The following is a 20036-nucleotide window of genomic DNA, read 5'->3' as shown; positions in this document are numbered from 1 at the left end:
TTGTACATCAAAATGTAGAAAGAAACTAGGGCACCTGGGGGGCTCAGTGGGTTAAGGGTCCAACTTTGGCTCAGGTCATGATCTCACAGTTCGTGAGTTCAAACCCCACACCTGGCTCTGTGCTGACAGCTCAGAGCCTGAAGCCTGCTTCGGATTCTGTGTCTCCCTCTCTCTCTGCCCCTCCCCTGCTCGTGCTCTGTTTCTCTCTGTCAAAAATCAATAAACATTAAAAAAAAAAAAAGAAAGAAAGAAACTGAAGATCTAAATAAATGGAGAGACATCCCATGTGCATGGATTGGAAGGCTTAATATTCTTAAGTATGTCAATCTGCCCCATATTGATCTATAGATTCAGTGCAATCCCAATAAAGACTCAGGCAGAATTTTTTTTTTTTTTTGGTAGAAAATGACAAGCTCATTCTAAAATTTATATGAAAATGCAAAGGACCTAGAAGAGCCAAAAACGTTTCAGAAAGAATATGAAGTTGAAGGATTTAAACTATCTGATTTCAACACTTATAAAGCTACAGTATAAAGACAGTGGGGATAAAATTAGACCCATAAATCAATGAAACAAACTAGAGTTCAGAAATAGACCCACACATATATGATCAATTGGTTTCTGAATAAACATACCAAGTTAATTCAATTCAGTAAGAATAATCTTTTCAACAAATGTGTTGAAAATGTATTGGTAATATTGTATAGCCATATGTTGAGAAATTAAGCTTAACCTTACACCAGTGAAATGGACCACTGACCCAAAAATGTAAGGCTAATTATAAAGTATTAAACTTATTTTAATTATAAAAAGTGTAAATTATAAAACTTAATTATGAAATTTGTAGAAGAAAACAAGAAAAGATCTCGGCGACCCAGGTTTCACAAATATTTCTTACTTTTTTTAAAAGTTTTTTTTTTATGGTTATTTTTATTTTTGAGAGAGACAGAGCATGAACAGGGGAGGGACAGAGAGAGAGGGGGACACAGAATCCAAAGCAGGCTCCAGGCTCTGAGCTGTCAGCACAGAGCCCTATGCGGGGCTTGAACTCACAAACCATGAGATCATGATCTGAGCCAAAGTCGGATGCTTAACCTAACACTCAACTGACTGAGCCACCCAGGTGCCCCTCACAAATATTTCTTAAATACAACACTAAAAACACCAACGATAAAATATCAATAAATTGTACGTCATTAAAACATAAAAACATTTGTTCTTCAAAACATACGGTCATACAAATGAAAAGGAAAGCCACAGACTAGGGGAGAATATTTGCAAAAAGTGTACTGACCAAGAACTGTAATTAGAATATATACAGGGGACACCTGGGTGGCTCAGTCAGTTGGGTGTCCAACTTTTGATTTCTGCTCTTGTCATGATCTCACAGGTTCATGGGTTTGAGTCCCATGTTGGACTAGCTCTGCACTGTCAGTGCAGAGCGTGCTTGGGATCCTCTCTCTCCCTCTCTCTGCCCCTCCCCTCTGCTTCTTCTCTCTCAAAATAAACTAAAAAAAAAAAAAAAAAAGAATATATACAGAACTCTTACAATTCAATAGGAAGACAACCCAATAAGAAAGTAGACCAAAAAACTAAATAGACATTTAACTAAAGAAGACACACAGATGGCAAATAAGCTGATGCAAAGATCACCAGTCCTTCGGGAAATGAAAATTAAAAGCACAATGAGCTACCGCTACATACCTATTAAAAAGACTGATTAGAGGCCCCTGGGTGACTCAGTCGGTTGAGCACCTGACTTCAGCTCAGGTCACGATCTCACGGTTCATGGGTTTGAGTCCTGTGTCAGACTCTGCTATTAGCACAGAGCCTGTTTTGGATCCTCTGTCCCCCACTCTCTCTGCTCCTCCCCCACTCATTCTCTCTCCCTCCCTCTCTCTCTCAAAAGTAAACATTAAAAAGAAAAAAAAAAGGGACTGACTATACCTAAGTGGTGGAAGGATGTGGAGCAACTGGAACTCTCCTACACTGCTGGCAGGGAAATGGCAGGGTCACTTTAGAAAACAGTCTGGCAATTCATTATTATTTTTTTCTTTTGAGAGAGAGAGAGACAGAGACAGAGAGAGACAGAGCAAGTGGAAGAGGGGCAGAGAGAGGGACAGAGAGAGAATCCCAAGTAGACTCCATGCTGCCAGCACAGAGCCCGATGTGGGGCTCGAACCCAGGAAGCTGTGAGATCATGACCTGAACTGAAACCAAGAGTCAGACAGACACTTAACCAAATGAGCCACCCAGGCTCCCCAGTATGGCAATGTCTTAAAAACTTAAACATACGGGGATGTCTGGCTGGCTCAGTTGTAAGAGGAGGAGACTCTTGATCTTGAGGTTGTGAGTTCAAGCTCCACATTGGGTATAGACATTACTAAAGAAAAAATAAACTTAAAAAAAAAAAGCACTTTAAACATACATTTATCATATGACCCAGCCTATCCACTCATAGATATTTACCCCAAGGGAAAGAAAGCAGATGCCCATATAAAGACCTGCATAAGAATGTTTACAGCAGATTTTAATAGCCCCCCAAACTGAAAGAAAAAAAACCCAAATGTCCATCAGTAGGGATAGGATATCCAATCAATGAAATACCACTCAGCTATGAAAAGGAATAAACTATGGATACATACAACAACAAAGATGGATTTCAAATTATCCTGTGTGAAAGAAGCCAGACCCCCCCGCAAAAAAGTACCCATTGCATGATTCCATCTATTTATATAAAATTCTAGAGAATGCAAACTGATCTGTAGTGACAGAAAGTAGATCAGTGGTTTCCTACAGACAAAAGGGAAAGGAGAGATAAATTTATTACATAGATGCACAAGGAAACTTTGAGGGTATTGGACATCATTATCTCGCTAATGATGACAGTTTTATGGGTATATACATATGTCAAGTGAATAGATTGCATACTTTAAATATGTACAGGTTAATGTGTGTCAATTACATACCTCAATAAAACTTAAGAAAAAGAAAGATGGGTTAAAATGTAAATATAGGTGTTAATGTTTTCTTTTACACCTGGTGGCTCATCCCACCTCAAAGGTCCCCCACGCTGGAGACCCCTGGTCTAGAAAATCCTGTCTGACTTGCATTGTGTAGACTGTGGCCTCTCCTGACATCCAGGGGAGAGAGCTGGGAAAATCCTAGAAGATTAACTCTCTACTGGAGGTAACTTAAGATGAATACCAAAGTGTCAGGAGAAATACGATGTAAGTAAATCTATAAATACAAAACATGTGTTATGTGGATTGTGCATTAATTTTGCTCATAGAAATAATCACATGAAACTCTTAATAATAACTACTTGGGGAGAGGAAGTGGCCATTGGGAGTGGGTGGGCAGGGAAGCTTTCACTTTTAATTTTGCACCTTTCTCTAGTATTTGAATTTTCTTTTTTTCCTGGTATTTGAATTTTCTGCACTTAATATACATAGAATACTTTAAGATAATAACAACAGGGTTTACCTAGCTAACAAGGTTATTTGTCTCGGTTTTGTTTTGTTTTATTCTTTTTACAAGAAGCAATCTTATAAATATTATCTGAGAAGGAGCAAGAAAGGAAGGTAGAGAAGGAGGAAGGAGATAGAATACAAGCAAGCAATGACAGAAAAGAAAGTGACCCGCAAAACAGAGTCCTGTCCAAGGGAGCGCCAAAGCCCCAATGACTATAATACTGGAGCCCTGGGGACAGAAAGAAAAAGCATGGTGACCACGTGAGGAAGAACAAAGTGTCCAAAGACACAAAGAAAATGAAACTAATTTTTTCTGAGAACTAAGTTTCTCGCCCACTTAAAAAATATCCAAAGAATGTACTGGCCAGGGTCATTTTATTTTGTTATATTCTCCCCCTCCTACACAAATATTATAGAAGCTGGTAAGGAATGGAATGGGTAGGTAAGAATGAACAACACTGTAGGAAGACGAAAGGACAGAACCTACGCGTGTTTTACTCCTTCTCTAGAGTGTTTCGATCTCATTGATAGGGCTCCTTTTCTCCAGGCACTGCTGCCTACTCAGTGTGCTGGCACAGTTACTGGCCAGTCCTACGTTGGCACAGCCAAAGCACGTTTGCTAAAGAAACATGAGGTCATTTCTTTCAAGCAATTAATTGCACAAGAACATGTTTGCTTTCAAAACCAAATTCTGCCATTAAAAAAACAATTAGAACTAATAAACGAGTTCAGCAAGGTTGCAGGATACAAGGTCTATACAAAAATCTGCTGTCTTTCTACACACCAGTAAGGAACAACCTGAAAAGAAAATGAAGGAAAAAATTCCATTTATAATAGCATCAAAAATAATAAAATACTTAGGAATAAATGTAACAAAAGTATAAGACACACTGATGAAAGAAATTAAAGAAGATCTAAATAAGTGGGAAGATATTCCACATTTGTGGATTGGAAGACTCAATATTATTAAAATGGCAGTAATACTCAAAGTTATCTACTGATTCAACACAATCGCTATCAAAACCCCAGCTGTCATTTTTACAGAGGTCCACAAGCCATCCTAAAATTAATATGGAAATACAAGAGACCCAGAATAGCCAAAATAATTTTGAAAAGAGCAAAGCTAGAGGACTCACACTTCCCTATTTCAATACTGCAAGCTGTAGCAATCAAGAATTCGGGGTACTGGCATAAGGATATATAACTCATGGAATAAAACTGAGAATCCAGAAATAAACTCTTGTATCTATGGTCAATTGATTTTCAACAAGGGTGCCAACTGAATGGAGAAAGAACAGTCTTTTCAACAAATACTGCTTTTCAACAATTGGATACCCACATGCAGAAGAATGAAGCTGAACCCCTATCTCACACCATATTAAAAAAAAAACAACTCAGAATAAATCAAAGAGTTAAATGCAAGAGCCAAAAGAATAAATCTTTCAGAAGGAAACAAAGGGAAAAATATTCATGACCTTGGACTAGGAAGTGGTGTCTTATTTGACACCAAAAGCATAGGAAACAATAGGAAAATGTTAGATAAATTAGACTTCATCAAAATTTAAAACTTGTGCATCAAAGGCCACTATCAAGAAAGTGAAAACAAAAACCACAGAATGGGAAAAAATATCTGCAAATCACATATCTGGTGAGGGTCTAGTATCTAGAATATATACTTTTTTTTTAACGTTTATTCATTTTTAAGAGACAGAGTGCAAGCAGAAGGAAGGGTACCGAGAGAGGGAGACACAGAATCTGAAGCAGGCTCCAGGCTTCGAGCTGTCAGCACAGAGCCTGACACGGGGCTTGAACCCACAAACCCTGAGATCAAGACCTGAGCCGAAGTCGGATGCTCAGACGACTCCCCAGGCCTCCCCAGGGGAGTCCCCTGACTCCCCTAGGCCACCCAGGATCCCCAAGTATCTAGAGTATATAAAGAACTCCTGCAACTCAACAAAAAAAGACCAACAACCCAATCAAAACATGCGCTAAGCTTGAAGAACAGATGTTTCCCCAAAGAAGACATACAAATAGCCAATGAATATATGAACAGATGCTGAAAATCCTTAGTCATTAGAGAAATGCAAATCCAAACCACAAGATACCACTTAACACCCACTAGTTTTGGCTATTAAAAGATGGACAGTAACAAATGTTGGCAAGGGTGTGAAGAAACTGGAACCCTCCTACATTGTTGGTGGGAATGCAAAATGATGCAGCCACTTGAGAAAATAGTTTGGCAATCCTTCAAAAAGTTAAACATATAGTCAACATATGACCCAGCAATTCCACTCTTAAGTGTACACCCAAGAGAACTGAAAACACATGTCCCCATAAACATATGCGTGCAAATGTTTATCGTAGCATTATTCACAATAGTAAAAAAGTGGAAAACAAAGCAAGTGTCCACCAACAGATGAATGGATAAAATACGGTACATCCATACAATGGAATATTATTCAGCCATAAAAAAGAATAAAGTACTATTACATGCTACAACATGCATGAACGTTGCAAATATTATGCTAAATGAAAGAAACCAGATACAAAAGGTCACACATTATATCATTACATTTATATGAAATGTCCAGAATAAGCAAGTTCATGGAGACAGAATGTAGATTAAGGGCTGCCAGGGGCTGGGAGGAGTGAGGGGGTGGGAAGTGACCACTGATGGGTATGATGTTTTCTTCCGGGGTGATGAAAATGTTCTGGAATTAGTGGTGATGGTTGAGCAACTCTATGAATCATATTGAATCATACACTTTAGAAGAGTGAATTACATGGTATGTGAATTACATCTAAACAACACAAATTCTGTCCCAGTCTTGATAAATATTAACAACACTTCACTGTGCCTGCAACAGCCCTCACCATCCTCTGAGATCTGGCTTCAAACATCCAGTCTTATCTCCTAATCTACCCCTTTAAGGGAGCCCTACCTCCCTTCCTCCTCGTCTTTGTTCCCAGTGCTCCCTCCTTCCCTTGCATCTCTCCACACCCAAATCCGACCCGCAGGGCTGCAAGTCAGTGGTGCTATATAGCATCTACAGTGGAATATAGTCTGCAGATGGGTTCACAGTGGGGGTTTGGGGGGTTTGGTCTTTTAACTGAATTCATTACCGAGAGGAGATTTCACATACGTATTCTGACTACAGCAGGCTATACTGGCTGCTGACCCAACAGCCATGCTCCCCGTCATCCCTGGTATTGTTTGGGTGTCTGCTCAAGGAAAGTGGGTCCACCCCAGCAGATGAATCATGTCAACCTGCTTATCTTTTCAGGGACTGGCCTGGGGTGGCTATTGGGTCGGTCAGGGCTCTGAGCTACAGGCAACAGAAAAAAAGCTCTGGGTGTTTAAAAAGAAAGCAGTTTGTTACGTGTTAGAAGCCAATTGACGGTAAAGTTAATGAAGCTTAAGCTCTGAGGTCCTCACTGGCATGGCCCCCTGTGAATGTTCTAGGTTAAGGAAGGGAAGACAGGCTACAACCAATGGTCATATCTACATGAACATTTCTAGATCTAAAGAGATCTAGAAGAAAGGGATCTAAACCTCCCAAGGTCCAGTATTTGGTATGACTTCTCTACTCACTCTAAATAAATGTCCTCTTTCATACTTACTTTTCCATGTTGATAAATTAGATGATCTAGATGTTATAATTACAGACAAGGATTTAAAGCAACTGTTATAGCTATGCTCAGAGTGGTAAATGATAATATGCTCATATTGAATGAACATGTAAGAAATCCCAGTAGAGAAATACAAACTATAAAAAAATAATACAGAACTAAATGGAAATTCCAAACTAAAAATTCAAATATTGGAAAGGAGGCTGGAAAAGTGAGTCTCCAGGATTGTACCCTGGAGGGGGAGGGAGGATCAGGAGGCTAAAAATTCTTCAAACATAGCCATGCTGTTCAAATGGTATCAGACAGTCAGAAAACATGGCAAATGTCCTCTAAAGGCTGTGACCCAGTTCTGTCTAATGAAACAAAATGGAAAGTGTCCTGGTAAAACGAGAGAAAAATAAGAGAAAGGATGACCTCCTCCACTCTTCTTTCTGCCTTGAACTGCTGTATCATGAGAACATGATGATGCTTGGAGCTATGGCAGCCATTTTGCAACCTTGAGGAGATGTAGTGAGAAGGGTAACACAGAAGCTAAAGCTGGAGCCCTGATACTGCAGATCTGCTAAGCATACCATGGGACCCCTCACATCTGGATTTACTGTCATGTGAGACAATAAACTTTTCTTAATTGGGTATTTGTCACTTACAGTCAAAGTTAAACTGACTAAAACACAGCTTCTCTTGAAAATGGAGAGATCTGGGGGTATTTAGGTGGCTTAGTCAGTTAAGTGTCAACTCTGGATTTCGGCTCAGGTCATGATCTCATGGTTCATGAGATTGGATAGTGTTGGGCTGTCAGGCAGGGCTCTGAGCTGACAGCATGGAGCCTGCTTGGGATTCTCTCTGTCCTCTCTCTCTGCCACTCCCCCAGTGCTTGCACATACACTCTCTCTCTCAAAATAAATAAATAAACTTAAAAAAAAAAGGAGAGATGTGTGAATACCAGACCTACTAGCCTCTTAGACAGAGCAGGAACTCTCTAGTCACTCACTCACTTGGCCCCCACAGACAAGTGAGTTTGCCATCCCTGCCTTATGTATCTTTTGAGAGATGATTCAACTGCCTTCTTTCTTACAAAGCACTTCCTGTTTCCAGCCTCCCTGCACCCCAACCCCACCTAGCTAGAAGTAATCTTCCTCTCCTTGGAATTCCCACAGTTTTGTGGTTGTGTCTATCTCCTGTTGTAATTGTGCATTTCATCTCCTCCCACTTGGCTGTCAGCCTTCTGAGGGCAGGAACCACACATTATTCATCCCTGTATCTTCCTCTGCCATCTAGCGAAGTACTGAACAGAGGAGACACTCAATGTATGTCTTCTAAATAAATGCATAAACACCCCTTGCAGTGAAAAATGTCAGTGTTCTGAAATATCCTAGTCTTCGAGCTCACCAAGGAGCTTTTACCAGGTGATGTGTGCTGCTTCTCAATGTAGGAAAGCAATATCTACCATACTCCAAAATTCCAGTGACCCCCAGACCTGAACCCTGCTCAGCCCTCAGCCCCAGTCATCCAGGGCACACCTGTAACAGTCCACTCTGAGGCCTGGGCCGGCCTCAGCTCTCCCTTTACTCAGGACAGTAAGACCTTCCCCAGGGTTGTCTGTGAAAAACAGCCAGTCACCACAAACTCCAGCAAGGGATGGAAATTTACACACATGCAAATCTCCCCATTTTACTAAAGAGAAAGGCCAGGCAACCTGAAAACACATACTTCGATCACAGTTCCAAATTGGAGTGAAGGCAGCTCACAGGTTCTGCCCTAGAGGGCTGTGTCCTACAGAGGACAAGGTCACTCAGAGCACCTCAAGTTGCTAACAAATCCTGAGGAGCACGACTTCCTTTTATACCCATTCTGGATCTAATTTAACCTTATACATGCTTCTTGAACTGGAGGTTGATTTTTAGTTCCAGCTTTTGGTAGATTCTCTGCTGGCACCTATTTATTTTATTTTATTTTATTTTATTTTATTTTATTTTATTTACTTATTTATTTATAGTTATGGTAAAAGTCACATAATATAAAAATTTCCCCTTAGCCATTTTGAAGTGCACAGTTCAGCAGTGTTAAGTACCCTCACACTGTTGTGCAACCATCACCACTGTCCATTTCCTGAACTTTTTCATCCTCCCAAACTGAAACTCTGTCCCCATTACACACTAACTTTCCACTGCCCCTTCTCCTGGGTCCTGGCAACCACCATTCCATGCTCTGTCTCTACGAACTTGATGCCTGTAGGTACTCCACATACGTGGCCCATACAGTACTTGCCCTTTTGTGCCTGGCTTATTCACTCAGCATAATGTGCTCACAGTTCACCCATGTTGTAGCCTGTGTCAGAGATTTCCCTCCTTTTGAATGCTGAATAGTATTCCATTGCATGTATATACCACATTTTATCCACTCATCCGTCAGTGACACCTGGGTTACTTCCACCTTCTGGCTATTTGTGAATAATGCTACTATGAACCTGGGTGTACAAATACCCGTTTAAGTCCCTGCTTTCAATTCTTTTGTGGACCTGGACTTTGACCTTCCCCAAATCAGTCAAGATCCCAACCTTGGCATGGAATTCCCTAGGCCAGTCTCTATCCCAATGGGAAAGAAAGAGAAGCCCAGGCTGGGCTCTCAAGTGATACCATGAGAAACTCTCTGGAGCCAGAGGTGAACTGGCTGGGAACTTCAGAGCAGGATCCTGGCCCCTCCTGATGGGGATGATAAGACAAGTGAATCAGGGACGATGGAACAAGAAGCAAAAGAGAGTGGGATGTCCCCTCTGCCTCTGCGGGAGGAAACACATACCACTGCATGGAGGAGAGGAGCAAGACAAGGAAGGCCTCTGTTCCCCAAAAGGGCAGGCATGCCGCAGAGGAGGCCCCAGAGGTTCAAAAAAGGGCAGCTTGGGCTGCAGGGGCAGAGGTTATGAAAAGGGTGGGGATGCCCAGACTGGTGCTATTCAGAAGACCTCAGTTACAAGGGTCCGGCATGGGGATGGGGAATGGGGGAGGAGGGGAGGGGATGTGGGAGTCTGGAATGCTCTCACTTGACAGATGGTCCCCAGCTCAGTCAACTCCTTAAGTACAAGAGGCACAAAAGCAGAAATCCAAAGGGCCAGTGGGGCAGGGGCTTAATGCTGCATGGTGGGTCTATAACTTTGGTCTTTAGGGTTAGGTGCTTTCAAATTTTAGTGGGAGGGTGGGCAGATTACAGCTGTGGGCAAAAGCAGGCTCCGGACACCTGTGAATCCCTCTCCCTGTCTGCTGTAAGCACCTTTCAACTGGCTACATGATAGCTTTTGGTGCCCAAGTGTCTAGGTTCAGGTACCAAATGATGACAGCGTGGGAAGGGTATAGCCACTAAAGGGAAAACTGATTGCTCTGTGGAACTCTGAACATCTTCAGGTATAGAGATGACCTAAAGCACCTTTTCAATGTCAGGACGAAGGTACAGACTTAGGGCTCTCATTTTTGCCTGGATCAAACTTAGGGGCTCTGCTGATACCCAAGGAGCCAAGGGGGACTACTGGTGGAGGCACAGCTTCAAGGCCCTCCCCCTTGGTGACTCCAACACAAGGAGCTTCCCTGATTAGATGCAGACGTTCCTGAAACCCTCCCAAGCAAACTGGGGCCCCGCAGGAAGAACTCAGAGGCAAGCTGTCCCTTTAAGTCCAGAAAACTCATGTTCCAGATTGTTCTGGGATCCCAAGAGTCTGTGAGGTCAGCCTGGACTTGGCCACAGTGACATATGGGTCTGAAGCCAGATCAAGGTGCCAAGGAGCCTGTTGGCTCAGCTTTTTACTAATGCTGGAGCCAGAGCCAAAGATGGCCCGATGTCTCCATGTCCCAGTGATGCAATGTCCCCACCAGCACCTCTCCTGCATGCCATGCTCCAGGGCTGCGGAGAGCTGTGTATTATATAGGCTCTCGAGCTTGGGTACTCAGGGCAAAAGTCTCCACTCTGCTCCCTAGTACTGACCAGACTGATGGAAGAGCCCATTCACACTGAGATCCCACAGGAGGCCAAAGGCTCCTGAAGAAGTTTCTGGAGGCCATGTCAGTAGCTAGAAGGAGAAAAAAAGCAGGTTAGCTGGGTCATTCCTATAATAATAGTAATAAACCTTTATTATTCCATACCAAATAAATTCCATTTAACCCTCACAAGTCCACGTGGCAGAACGATATTGCCATTTTTGACATTTTACAGATGAGAAAAATCAAGCTCAGAGGGGTCAAGCAACTTCCCCAGGGTCACACAGCTAGTAAGTAGCAAAGCCAGAATTCAATCCCAGGCCAATGTGACTTGAAATCTCCTACTCTGTCCACCTCTCTGTATGAGAGTATCGGTCCTTCTGGCCCTTACTCCCTGTGGTCACGGCCATGCCCCCTCCAGGGCAGGGGCCAGTGTAGAGGAGAGAGAGAGTTCAAAAGCACTCAGTACACTCAGCTGGACAATGACAAGACGGCTACTCTCCATGATCCTCGTGTCATTTCCGGGTCACTGCCTTAACTTACAGTCATCTTGGACCACTGGCTCTGGGAGGGACTTGGTACGGAATACAGATCCTCGAATAACCGAGTGGGGAGTGCAGGTCACCCACCTGACTCGAACTCACTGGGATCCTTACTTGAACGCTCCTTGAGTCTGAGGATCATAATCTGGGGATATTGAATCTGGAGAGAACATGACATGGAGAAAAACAGGGGGACAGCACCTTCCCCACCAGGGCCATCCTGCTCAGGGCCATCCTGGCCACAGATGGGGCCAGGCCTTAGGGGTGGGGCAGTGCCTTGGTGGCCCTGTTCCTGCCCATGGTTGGCCCTGCTGCATATTATACCATCCTTCTGAGAGTGCAGAGAAGAGCCTGCTGTGGTGGACGTGCTGGGCACGTTCCCTCTTCAGGCCGAAAGCTCTCATCCCCAGGGGCTGGGGGCTGGGGTTGTTGCTTGCTGAGAGTCCTGAGCTGAGTTCCTCTCTGGGCATTGAACTTGCAGGGTGGGAATGCCTCAAAGTCACACCCCCTCTCCAAGTGTAGCCTTAGTCTGATAACTGGCCAATACCAGTCCAGAGGCCTGGACCTCTTGCCTCAACTGGGACAACTTTAAAGGGTCACCCCACTTTCAAAGCCCCCCGAAGAACTGACTGTGGGCTCTGAAATTTTCTCTGCCTGGCTGCTCTCCCTCAGAGGTGTGGCTCTTGGGAGGGATCCCCAGAGAAGCTCAGGGGAACCCCGTCTCAGAGTCGTCTTCCCAGGGATCTGACCTACACTACCAGAACTCTGCCTCCCTCTTCCTCTCATAGCTTCTTGTAACTTTGTCATAGTTATCATTTCCCAACAAGAATATGCATTCATTGAGAGCATATGCCACCTGCCTGACCAGCTTAGTAATTCATGAACACTAAGGCCAAAGCCCATTCACCCAGCTCCACTGCACACTCCACTGGGAGGAGGGAGGGTGGCAAGCGGCAGGACCTAGTCTCCATGGGAACTCAGTATGTCCTTCCCAAAGAAAACAGTTGAATGAGCAAGGTTGGAGAAATCTGCCTAGCTCACCCATCCCCTAGGTCTCAGATCAACCCCAGGTATACACAAGGACCCCAGCAGCCCTGTGACCCTACTCACCTAGCTGCTTTTGATTGGACTTGGGGGGTGGGGGGGAGTTGTCACTTAACCCTTATTGGGCCAATAAGACTCTCTTTCCTGGGAATTGACTTGGCCATGGAGCCTGGGGAATAGGGAGAAACTAAGGCCTGTCCTAGGATCCTAAGCCTTCCCCATCCTGATTCTAGCTTTTCTTGAGGCCCCACCCCTGGATCCCATGAACCACCCCTGCACCTTAGGAGAATCCCACTAGCAGCTCCAGGGAGCCCCCATGGATTTCTGCCTTCTTGCAACCATACTCCCCACTAACAATGTGAAGTTCTGAAGTACGCTGAGCACCAACCATAGCCACATTCTGAGAATTTACTTGGGACACCATTTCCAAGATCCTTCTATCCCTATACTCTGTAGCAGGTACTCGAGCCATGCCTGGGAATGAATGAATATATAAATGCTACTTGTTACTAGAAGAAAATACGTTCCAAGTGGAAAGAAAACCAAAACCTCCAAAGTGAAATATCAGAGTCCATCATGATAAGGCCCATAGTGTGGCCACATGAGTGGCCACATGGTCACTGTGCTTGGCAGATGTCAGCTGCCCTGCTCCTCCTTCCCTCTCTGGAGACAAAGATGTTGGGCAGAGTCTCCCCCAGAAGGCTCCCAGGGCCAAGTGCACCCCTTTCATTTATCTGGCTTAAAGCCGTTGGGAGAGGGAGAGCTTTTGTTTCTCCTCCTGAAGATGGAGAACAAGAACCTCTGAGCTAACATCATCCCTTCCGGATGACGTCCAGGCCTTGGGCAGAGTTGTGCTGTGACCATAAGGACAAGGCAGGTCACAGGAATTCCTCATTTAATCTTCACATGGGACAGTTGGTCCCAGTTTACAGAGTAAGAAACTGAGGCATAGAGCTGACACTAAATAACCCGCCCAAGGTCACAGGGGAGTAGTGGCAGAGTTGGAACTCACAGCTAGTGCCTGTCTGGCCTCAGGGCTGGGTCCTCTGTTCTAGGGCCCCTTGCTGAGGTGACCAGGTGGGAGAAGAGATAGGGCAGGGCTCGCCCACTGCTCGCAGGCTGACTGATAGGGAAGTCACCCCATGCCGTGTCAGGGTCACACAAGGACCCTCTGTGGGCGACGTCTCAGATGGGTTCTTTGTGTCTCCCAATGCCTGATTGTGCATTCTGTCATATACTGTGCAAGGAGCAAAGAGAAACTGCACTGACAGGAGGCAGAGAATAATGGCTGCACTGTTCCCTGTTATTGGCCCTCCAGTCCCCACTGGGCCTGGGGGAGGGGCAAGGGCATCAGCCACACACTGGGGCCCCAGGAGCTGAGGGTGTCTTTTTCCTCTGGGGCAGGGAGGGAGGTGGAAAGGATCCCAGAGGGAAGAGGAGAGAGCAGGAGGGCCTTTTCTGGAAGGCAGCCAGTCTGCCCAGGCAGAGGAGTTCCTAGAACAATCCACCCAGCATGGTGGCTCTAATTTACAGCTGGGGTCCAGGCCCCAACTGGCAGGAACGGGACCAGCTGGAACTTGTGACCTGCCCATCCCCAGGCAGGGATGGTCCTGGGTGGGTGCCAAGGCCGGCACCCTCATGCCTTGCATTCAGATGACAGCAGCTGGTTCCAGGGCTATCCCTGCTGGGTTCTGTCTTTCTCAGGGCAAAGGTTTCAAGCCCAGGGCAGAATGCATGTACCCCCAAGGCAAAATGTTCCAGTAGCAAGAAGGGAAGAAAGGAGAAGACAGAGCAGCTGCTCTAGACTTCTCCAGAAACCCTAAACTCCACAGAGAGAGCCAAATGTTCAAACACTGGGGCACACCTAGCTGTAAATTCATGATGGCCCTCACACCTCCACAGGCACTGCAAGGCTACTTGTGGGACCAGGGCCAGGACCTGTGACTTGGGAATACAGAGGAGCCTGGACACAATGGAAGCACCTGCAGGGTAGCAAGTAGTCAGGGAGAGGCCTTCTGGTGGCTCAGGCAACACCCAGTGAGGCCCACACTCTAGGGGGAATGGAGTGAGACCATGAGCTGGTCCCTGAACTCTGTGATGACTGTCATCATAGCTCTCCTCCCTCTTTTTGGCAGACTGGGACAGACCAAGCAGCACCCAAGGCCAGAAGAGGGAAGTGCCCACTCCCCCCCTTCCCCCCATGCAGCCCTGACTGGGCTGTTCGGCCAGCATGCTCCCGCCACCTAGTGGCAGGTCTGTGCTCCTCACCTGGAAGAGCCACTGGAGCAGGGGCACAGGGCAGTCGGGGGTGTGTAGGTAGAGGTTGCTCAGGAGGCCACTGCGCAGGAAGGAGAGCTGCTGGGCCAGTGGGCAGCTGCGGAGACAGAGGAGTGAAGTTAGGGGAGGCCTCCACGCAGCCGGCCTGGCAGCCTCCCTCAACATGCCTGTCTCACGAAAGCTGCGGGGGATTTCCATATTTCAGCTTTACCAGATGCCAGAATCACATCAGTAACTGCTATGGACAAAAACGCTTGGAGCCTTTGATGCCAGGAGCTGTCAGAAGGAAAAACAACCCACACCATCACCAGAATCATTTGCTCTCCATGAACATCTCTCAGTGTTTTAAACATATGAATGGATGGTACATTTTGTCCTTTCCATTTGATGGAGGGGAAAACTGAGGTATTTACCAAGGTTGCAAAGAGGCTCTGTGTCGAGATGAGGAGTCACCTCTTAGCCAAGGGCCTGGGCTGCAATGGGCAGACAGAATTACCCTCGGGGCCCACGTGGGACCAGCGTCTGAGATCCAGTTACACAGAGCGTTTCTGACCTGTCTTGTGTTTTTCCGAAACAAAGGACACCTGAGAAGATGGGAACATAACAGAAAGAGGCCCAAGATGGAGACATTCTGGGAAGGAAATAACAAACAAGGGTGTCACAGAAGATTCTCCAGGAACCATGTGAGTGAAGAGCAGAGTCAAGGTGGGGGGGGGGGGGGCGGGGATGGCACTCAGGCATACGGGACCCTGTGGGGCTACAGGAAGCTCTCAAAAATCAAACTGCCAGCATGGAGAGGAGCCTAGCTTTGAATACTCTGTGGCCCTGGTAGACCATCCAGACAAACAGGATCCCAGGTCCCTATAAAACGACTTGAACTATTTCACGTGGCCGTAGGGCCTCTGGTGGATGGTGCTTTCAGAGTCACTTCGGAGGGGCTGGCTGGGTTTCACCACCCTTCCTGGGTACCCCCAGGGAGGCTGGGTTTGGGGTAGGGTTCTCTGACCCTCTGCATTTTGTGAATGCTCCTTTGCTCTCTTGCTCTAGATGATGTCTCAAAGGTGATGAATATGGATTCCAGGAAATGAAGAAGTAACTTCATGTCTGTTCTCCTTTTTAATGGCCAGATCCATGCAAAGAACATTTCAGATAACTCTATTTCAGTCAATTTCAGATGACTCTAGATAGAAATTTCATCGGTAAGCCCAACCTTCTTCTCCTTTTTAAAAAGGACATATTTTAATCTGCCAGGAACAGAATGCTCCAAAAGAAAGATTCTTGTCTGAGCCAAGTTGCTGTCTCTTTGAGTATGTCCAGGCAATTTACAAATTGTATATATTTTTTTCCAAAATATTTAAGTTCAGGGGAGAAAGTGGCTTTGTTCCTATGTCTGTGAAGCTGACCACTCTAAAATAGACCTTTATTTGTACATACAAACACGTGTGCACCCCAGGGCTGCTGGCACACTCCGCTCTAATTCACGTGCTCGGTCACACAGACACTTTCATGGGCTGACCCCGCAATGCACGCATGGTTCAAGCACAGCACCCCGAACACAGACAATAACCAAGTGAACAATGCCTGGAAGGCCTCACAGATTGACACGTCCTGGCCAGGAGCCATGTGGCAAGGAGGCTGGTACTCTGGAACTCTAAGGAGACTCTGGCTCTGGCATTCTGCTCAGGGGGCACCCCACCAGTTTCTCAGTAGGGGAATTGATTGTACAAGCCCCTGTTTGCTCAGATCATCACATTTCCAACTGCTGCTCTGAGGGAGAGATACCCTCTGGTTACAACGTCTCCTTTTTCGGCTCTGCCAGCCTCCCAGCAGCCCAGTATCTGCCAGAGAAAAGATTAGGCTGCCTTTGAGTTCGCTGTTGCCCAGTTAGGTTTAGCCTATAAGACAAGGAGCAAGAGATAGGCAGAAAGGGCATGATCCAGCTGTGCCTTGAAAGGAATGGCTTTCAAGGAATTCTGTGCTTAGAGCTATGTGAGAGGCAAGGAATCTCCTGTGTAAGCTGGATCACAAGCCTAGTGTGTGCACGCTCGGTGAGGGCAGTACTGCTTCACCTCAGTGAAACCATGAGCCCTCTCCCTTCAATGGCAGGGATAAGGCTGATTGTGCAGACACTGCCCCGGATCTGTGATCTGCGGCAGGAGGGGGAGCCTGGAGGAAAAGAGTGGGGAAACTACGTGTATGTGTCCAAAGCTCATGCAGGTTACAGAAAGGTTACAGAATCAATTTTAAATTTGTGAAAATACCCACTTCATGTCCGCAAGCCAAGAACGCTGACTCTGGGTCCAACTGGGTGCCTTTGCCTGCTACAAAGCCAATCCTAAACTGGAAGTTATCCTGAGACTGTCAGAGGACCTGGGAGTGAGAAGGGGAGGGACAGAGCCTCCTGGGCAGCACATGCCAAGCAGGCCTGGCTGGGCGAGAAGCCCCAGCTGTCAAGTCTGAGGATCCCTGTGACAGGTTCCCACCTGGGATAAGAAGTAGCCACAGCCAGAATACTGTCCAGCCACCTGTGGCAAGGCACAGGAACAGAAGGAAGTAAGGGGGGGTGGGGAGGAGTTTGGTGGTGGTGGAAATTGAGGGGAGGGGATTAGCCGAAAAGGGGAATCACACAAAACAAAGGACCAGCTTGGGTCAGCACGCTGGGCTCCTGGGCAGAGTTGTGACCTCCTACTTGGACTGTGTGTTCCTGATAACGCCTGAGTACACATTCCTCTAGCCTCTAAATCTTCATCCATTTTTTGGGCAGCAGTCCCAGAGGGCAAAGGATCTAAATGCGCTGGGAATCCCAAGTGATGGCAGAGGGATAAGTACCAAGTGTAGTTATTTACACAGCATCAGTTTTTGTGTCTTTGCCAAGTTCCTCAATGAAAGTTTAAGTCAAATGCCTCAGGAGAACAGAAAGGAATAATGGTCAGAGCCTTCATCCTTGCTCTTCCTCTTTTTCTTTCTTTCCTTTGTTTAAAGATGAGTGAGCACCCTCCAAAGGCAGAAGTCCAGGGATCCCAGCAACCACCCAGCTGGCTGCTTCCGCTGGCTCTTTACTTTTGGGGGCAGCCGAAGCCAGTTAGGCAGCTCAGCCCCATCCATACTCCGTAACTGCTGGATTTATTTCACCCAGGCTACAACCCTGGCATGCCAGTGAGACAGGGAAACCAAAGGGACCCCATGAGGAAGAAAGGTGTTTTTCTCCTTTGCTTTCTATCCTTGCTAGGACCTACACCCCCACCTCACTTTACACAGGCCTTGTAATGCAAATAGCTTATGGCCTCCCCTTAAGGGACCAGGAGTTAATGATTCTCTAGAACAAATAACACCTAAGGAAGGACCAGGTGAGAACTGAGGAAGCTATCATATGCGTATTTCAGACCTCCGGAGCTAGACATCTGGAAACCAAGGCCTTTTGGCTCCAAGGAATAACATCTGGGCCCTCATCTTTGTTCTAACTGGTTCCTGGATGTTTGAGAGGACACATACATCAGAGCACTGTCCTCAGTAAAAACCCCAGACCCCGAACAAAGACGAGACTCCTGCTCTTTTCCTTTTCCAGTCTTCCAGATGCTCCGACCCCCCCCTCCCTCTCTCTCTCTCCATCTCTCTCCCTCTCTCTCTCTCTCTCTTCAATAAACTCTACTTTCACCTTCTGCTGGCTCATGTTTGATTTCCACCCTGCGTGAAGCCAAGGACCGTCTTGGCTGGTTCTGCGACCCACCCCTTCCTCCACCCCCCCAGGTCCTTGGACCAAGCTTGCTGGCATCACCAGGAAGTGGAAGAGGTCCTGGCAAAACAAGAGGCCTCAGGGAGATCCACTGCACAAGCCCATTTACATCTACTGGGCTCAGACCCGGCCTCCTCCTCCTGCCTGCAGAAGTGTTCACGGAAGAAGGGCTCCCTGAGTATACACTGTGAACACCTCACAGGAACAGTGGCAGACACACTCTGAGGACACTTCTGACACTCCTGCACACTCTGTGTGGGCCCAGGTAAGGCCACGAACAATTCAGCAGGCAATCTCCACCCTTCCCATGGAGTTTGCCCTGGCCTCTGAGCTGCATGTGGGCATAGGTCCCAATGCTTCTCCCCTTGGGGGGTGATCAGATTTCTTTTTGAACTGCTGTCAAGGGAGGGAAAGGTTCGGCCCCTGGTACCAACTTCTGCCATAAAGGCATGTGACTTTGGTTCCAAGGAACTGACCTCCGAGGTCATACACCCAGCTGGGTGATGACGAGACAGAATCGTCCAGGCCAGCTCCAATCCTGGGGCTGTGGGCTCCAGGAGATGGGCTCTTGTGCATAAACCTGTGTAGATGCAGCCCGGGAGAAAGGCCTGGAGCCCACACACTGAGGCTGCCCGCACTTGCCTGGCAATCTGTGCCAAGATTCCCCACTTCATACAGTGGGGAGGAAGATGATGTCCCTCTCCACAGAAGGATAAGGAGACGTGGATCTATTTTAAGAAGTGGCTTTTAAAAGTCGCGTTCACTTTTTACCCTAAAACCTCTCCTGTTAAAAACAAAACATGTTCATTTAGAAAGTTCATAAAATGCAGAAGAATATAAGGAAAATAAAAGTGACCTGTAATCTCACAAAGTGCTAGCTTTTTGTATGGCAAAAAATCGAACCATATTGTCTCTTGAGAGATCAAGTAACCTTTTATTCTTCCTCCATTTTTGTGTTTCTGGCTGAGCACAGTGGGGGTAATTATTGAACCACTATTTCCCTCTCTTGTGTCTGGGCTTGAAGTCCTTGGCACAAGTAGGAAATAAAAGATGGCCCCAAGGCTAAATGGTGACCTTCAGGAAGTGGCCCTTACCCACTGCGTAGCAGGGGCCACCAGACCTGACCATGTGTAAGGCGGAGGGCATTCCTCCAGAAAGGCCCTCGGCTCCAGTGACTGGCAAAGCCATCTCAACTGAGCTTCATTAGCATACTTGGGGGAGGAGGGTCTGAATTCCTCACTCCAGGGAGGCTGGCCGGCCACCTGGCCCCATTTGGCAGGGCTGCCGGGCTCCCATGTCACTGCTGCATGGGCCATCTCGTCTGTCAAAACACTTCCTGCTGGCAGTCCAGTCTGGGACAGGAAACATGCTG

At 46.5% G+C, this 20036-nt stretch overlaps 1 protein-coding gene across 7 annotated transcripts in view; it reads right to left on the bottom strand.

Annotated features, from left to right (window-relative positions):
- The window catches only part of FAM178B (family with sequence similarity 178 member B), a 113937-nt gene that overhangs the window by 58524 nt on the left and 35377 nt on the right, over positions 1-20036 (bottom strand). For all 7 annotated transcript variants that reach the window (XM_027072604.2, XM_015074118.3, XM_015074119.3 and 4 more), the window contains exons 7-8: positions 14923-15028; positions 11076-11160 (exon numbers count right to left, since the gene is read on the bottom strand). In XM_027072604.2, the coding sequence (XP_026928405.1) occupies positions 11076-11160; positions 14923-15028 (191 nt within the window). The remainder of the gene's footprint in view (positions 1-11075; positions 11161-14922; positions 15029-20036) is intronic.

The sequence above is a fragment of the Acinonyx jubatus genome, chromosome A3 (genome assembly GCF_027475565.1).
Source record: "Acinonyx jubatus isolate Ajub_Pintada_27869175 chromosome A3, VMU_Ajub_asm_v1.0, whole genome shotgun sequence".
Classification (NCBI taxonomy): domain Eukaryota; kingdom Metazoa; phylum Chordata; class Mammalia; order Carnivora; family Felidae; genus Acinonyx; species Acinonyx jubatus.
The sequence above is the reverse complement of the archived record's forward strand: the minus strand, read 5'-3'. Positions and strand labels throughout refer to the sequence as shown.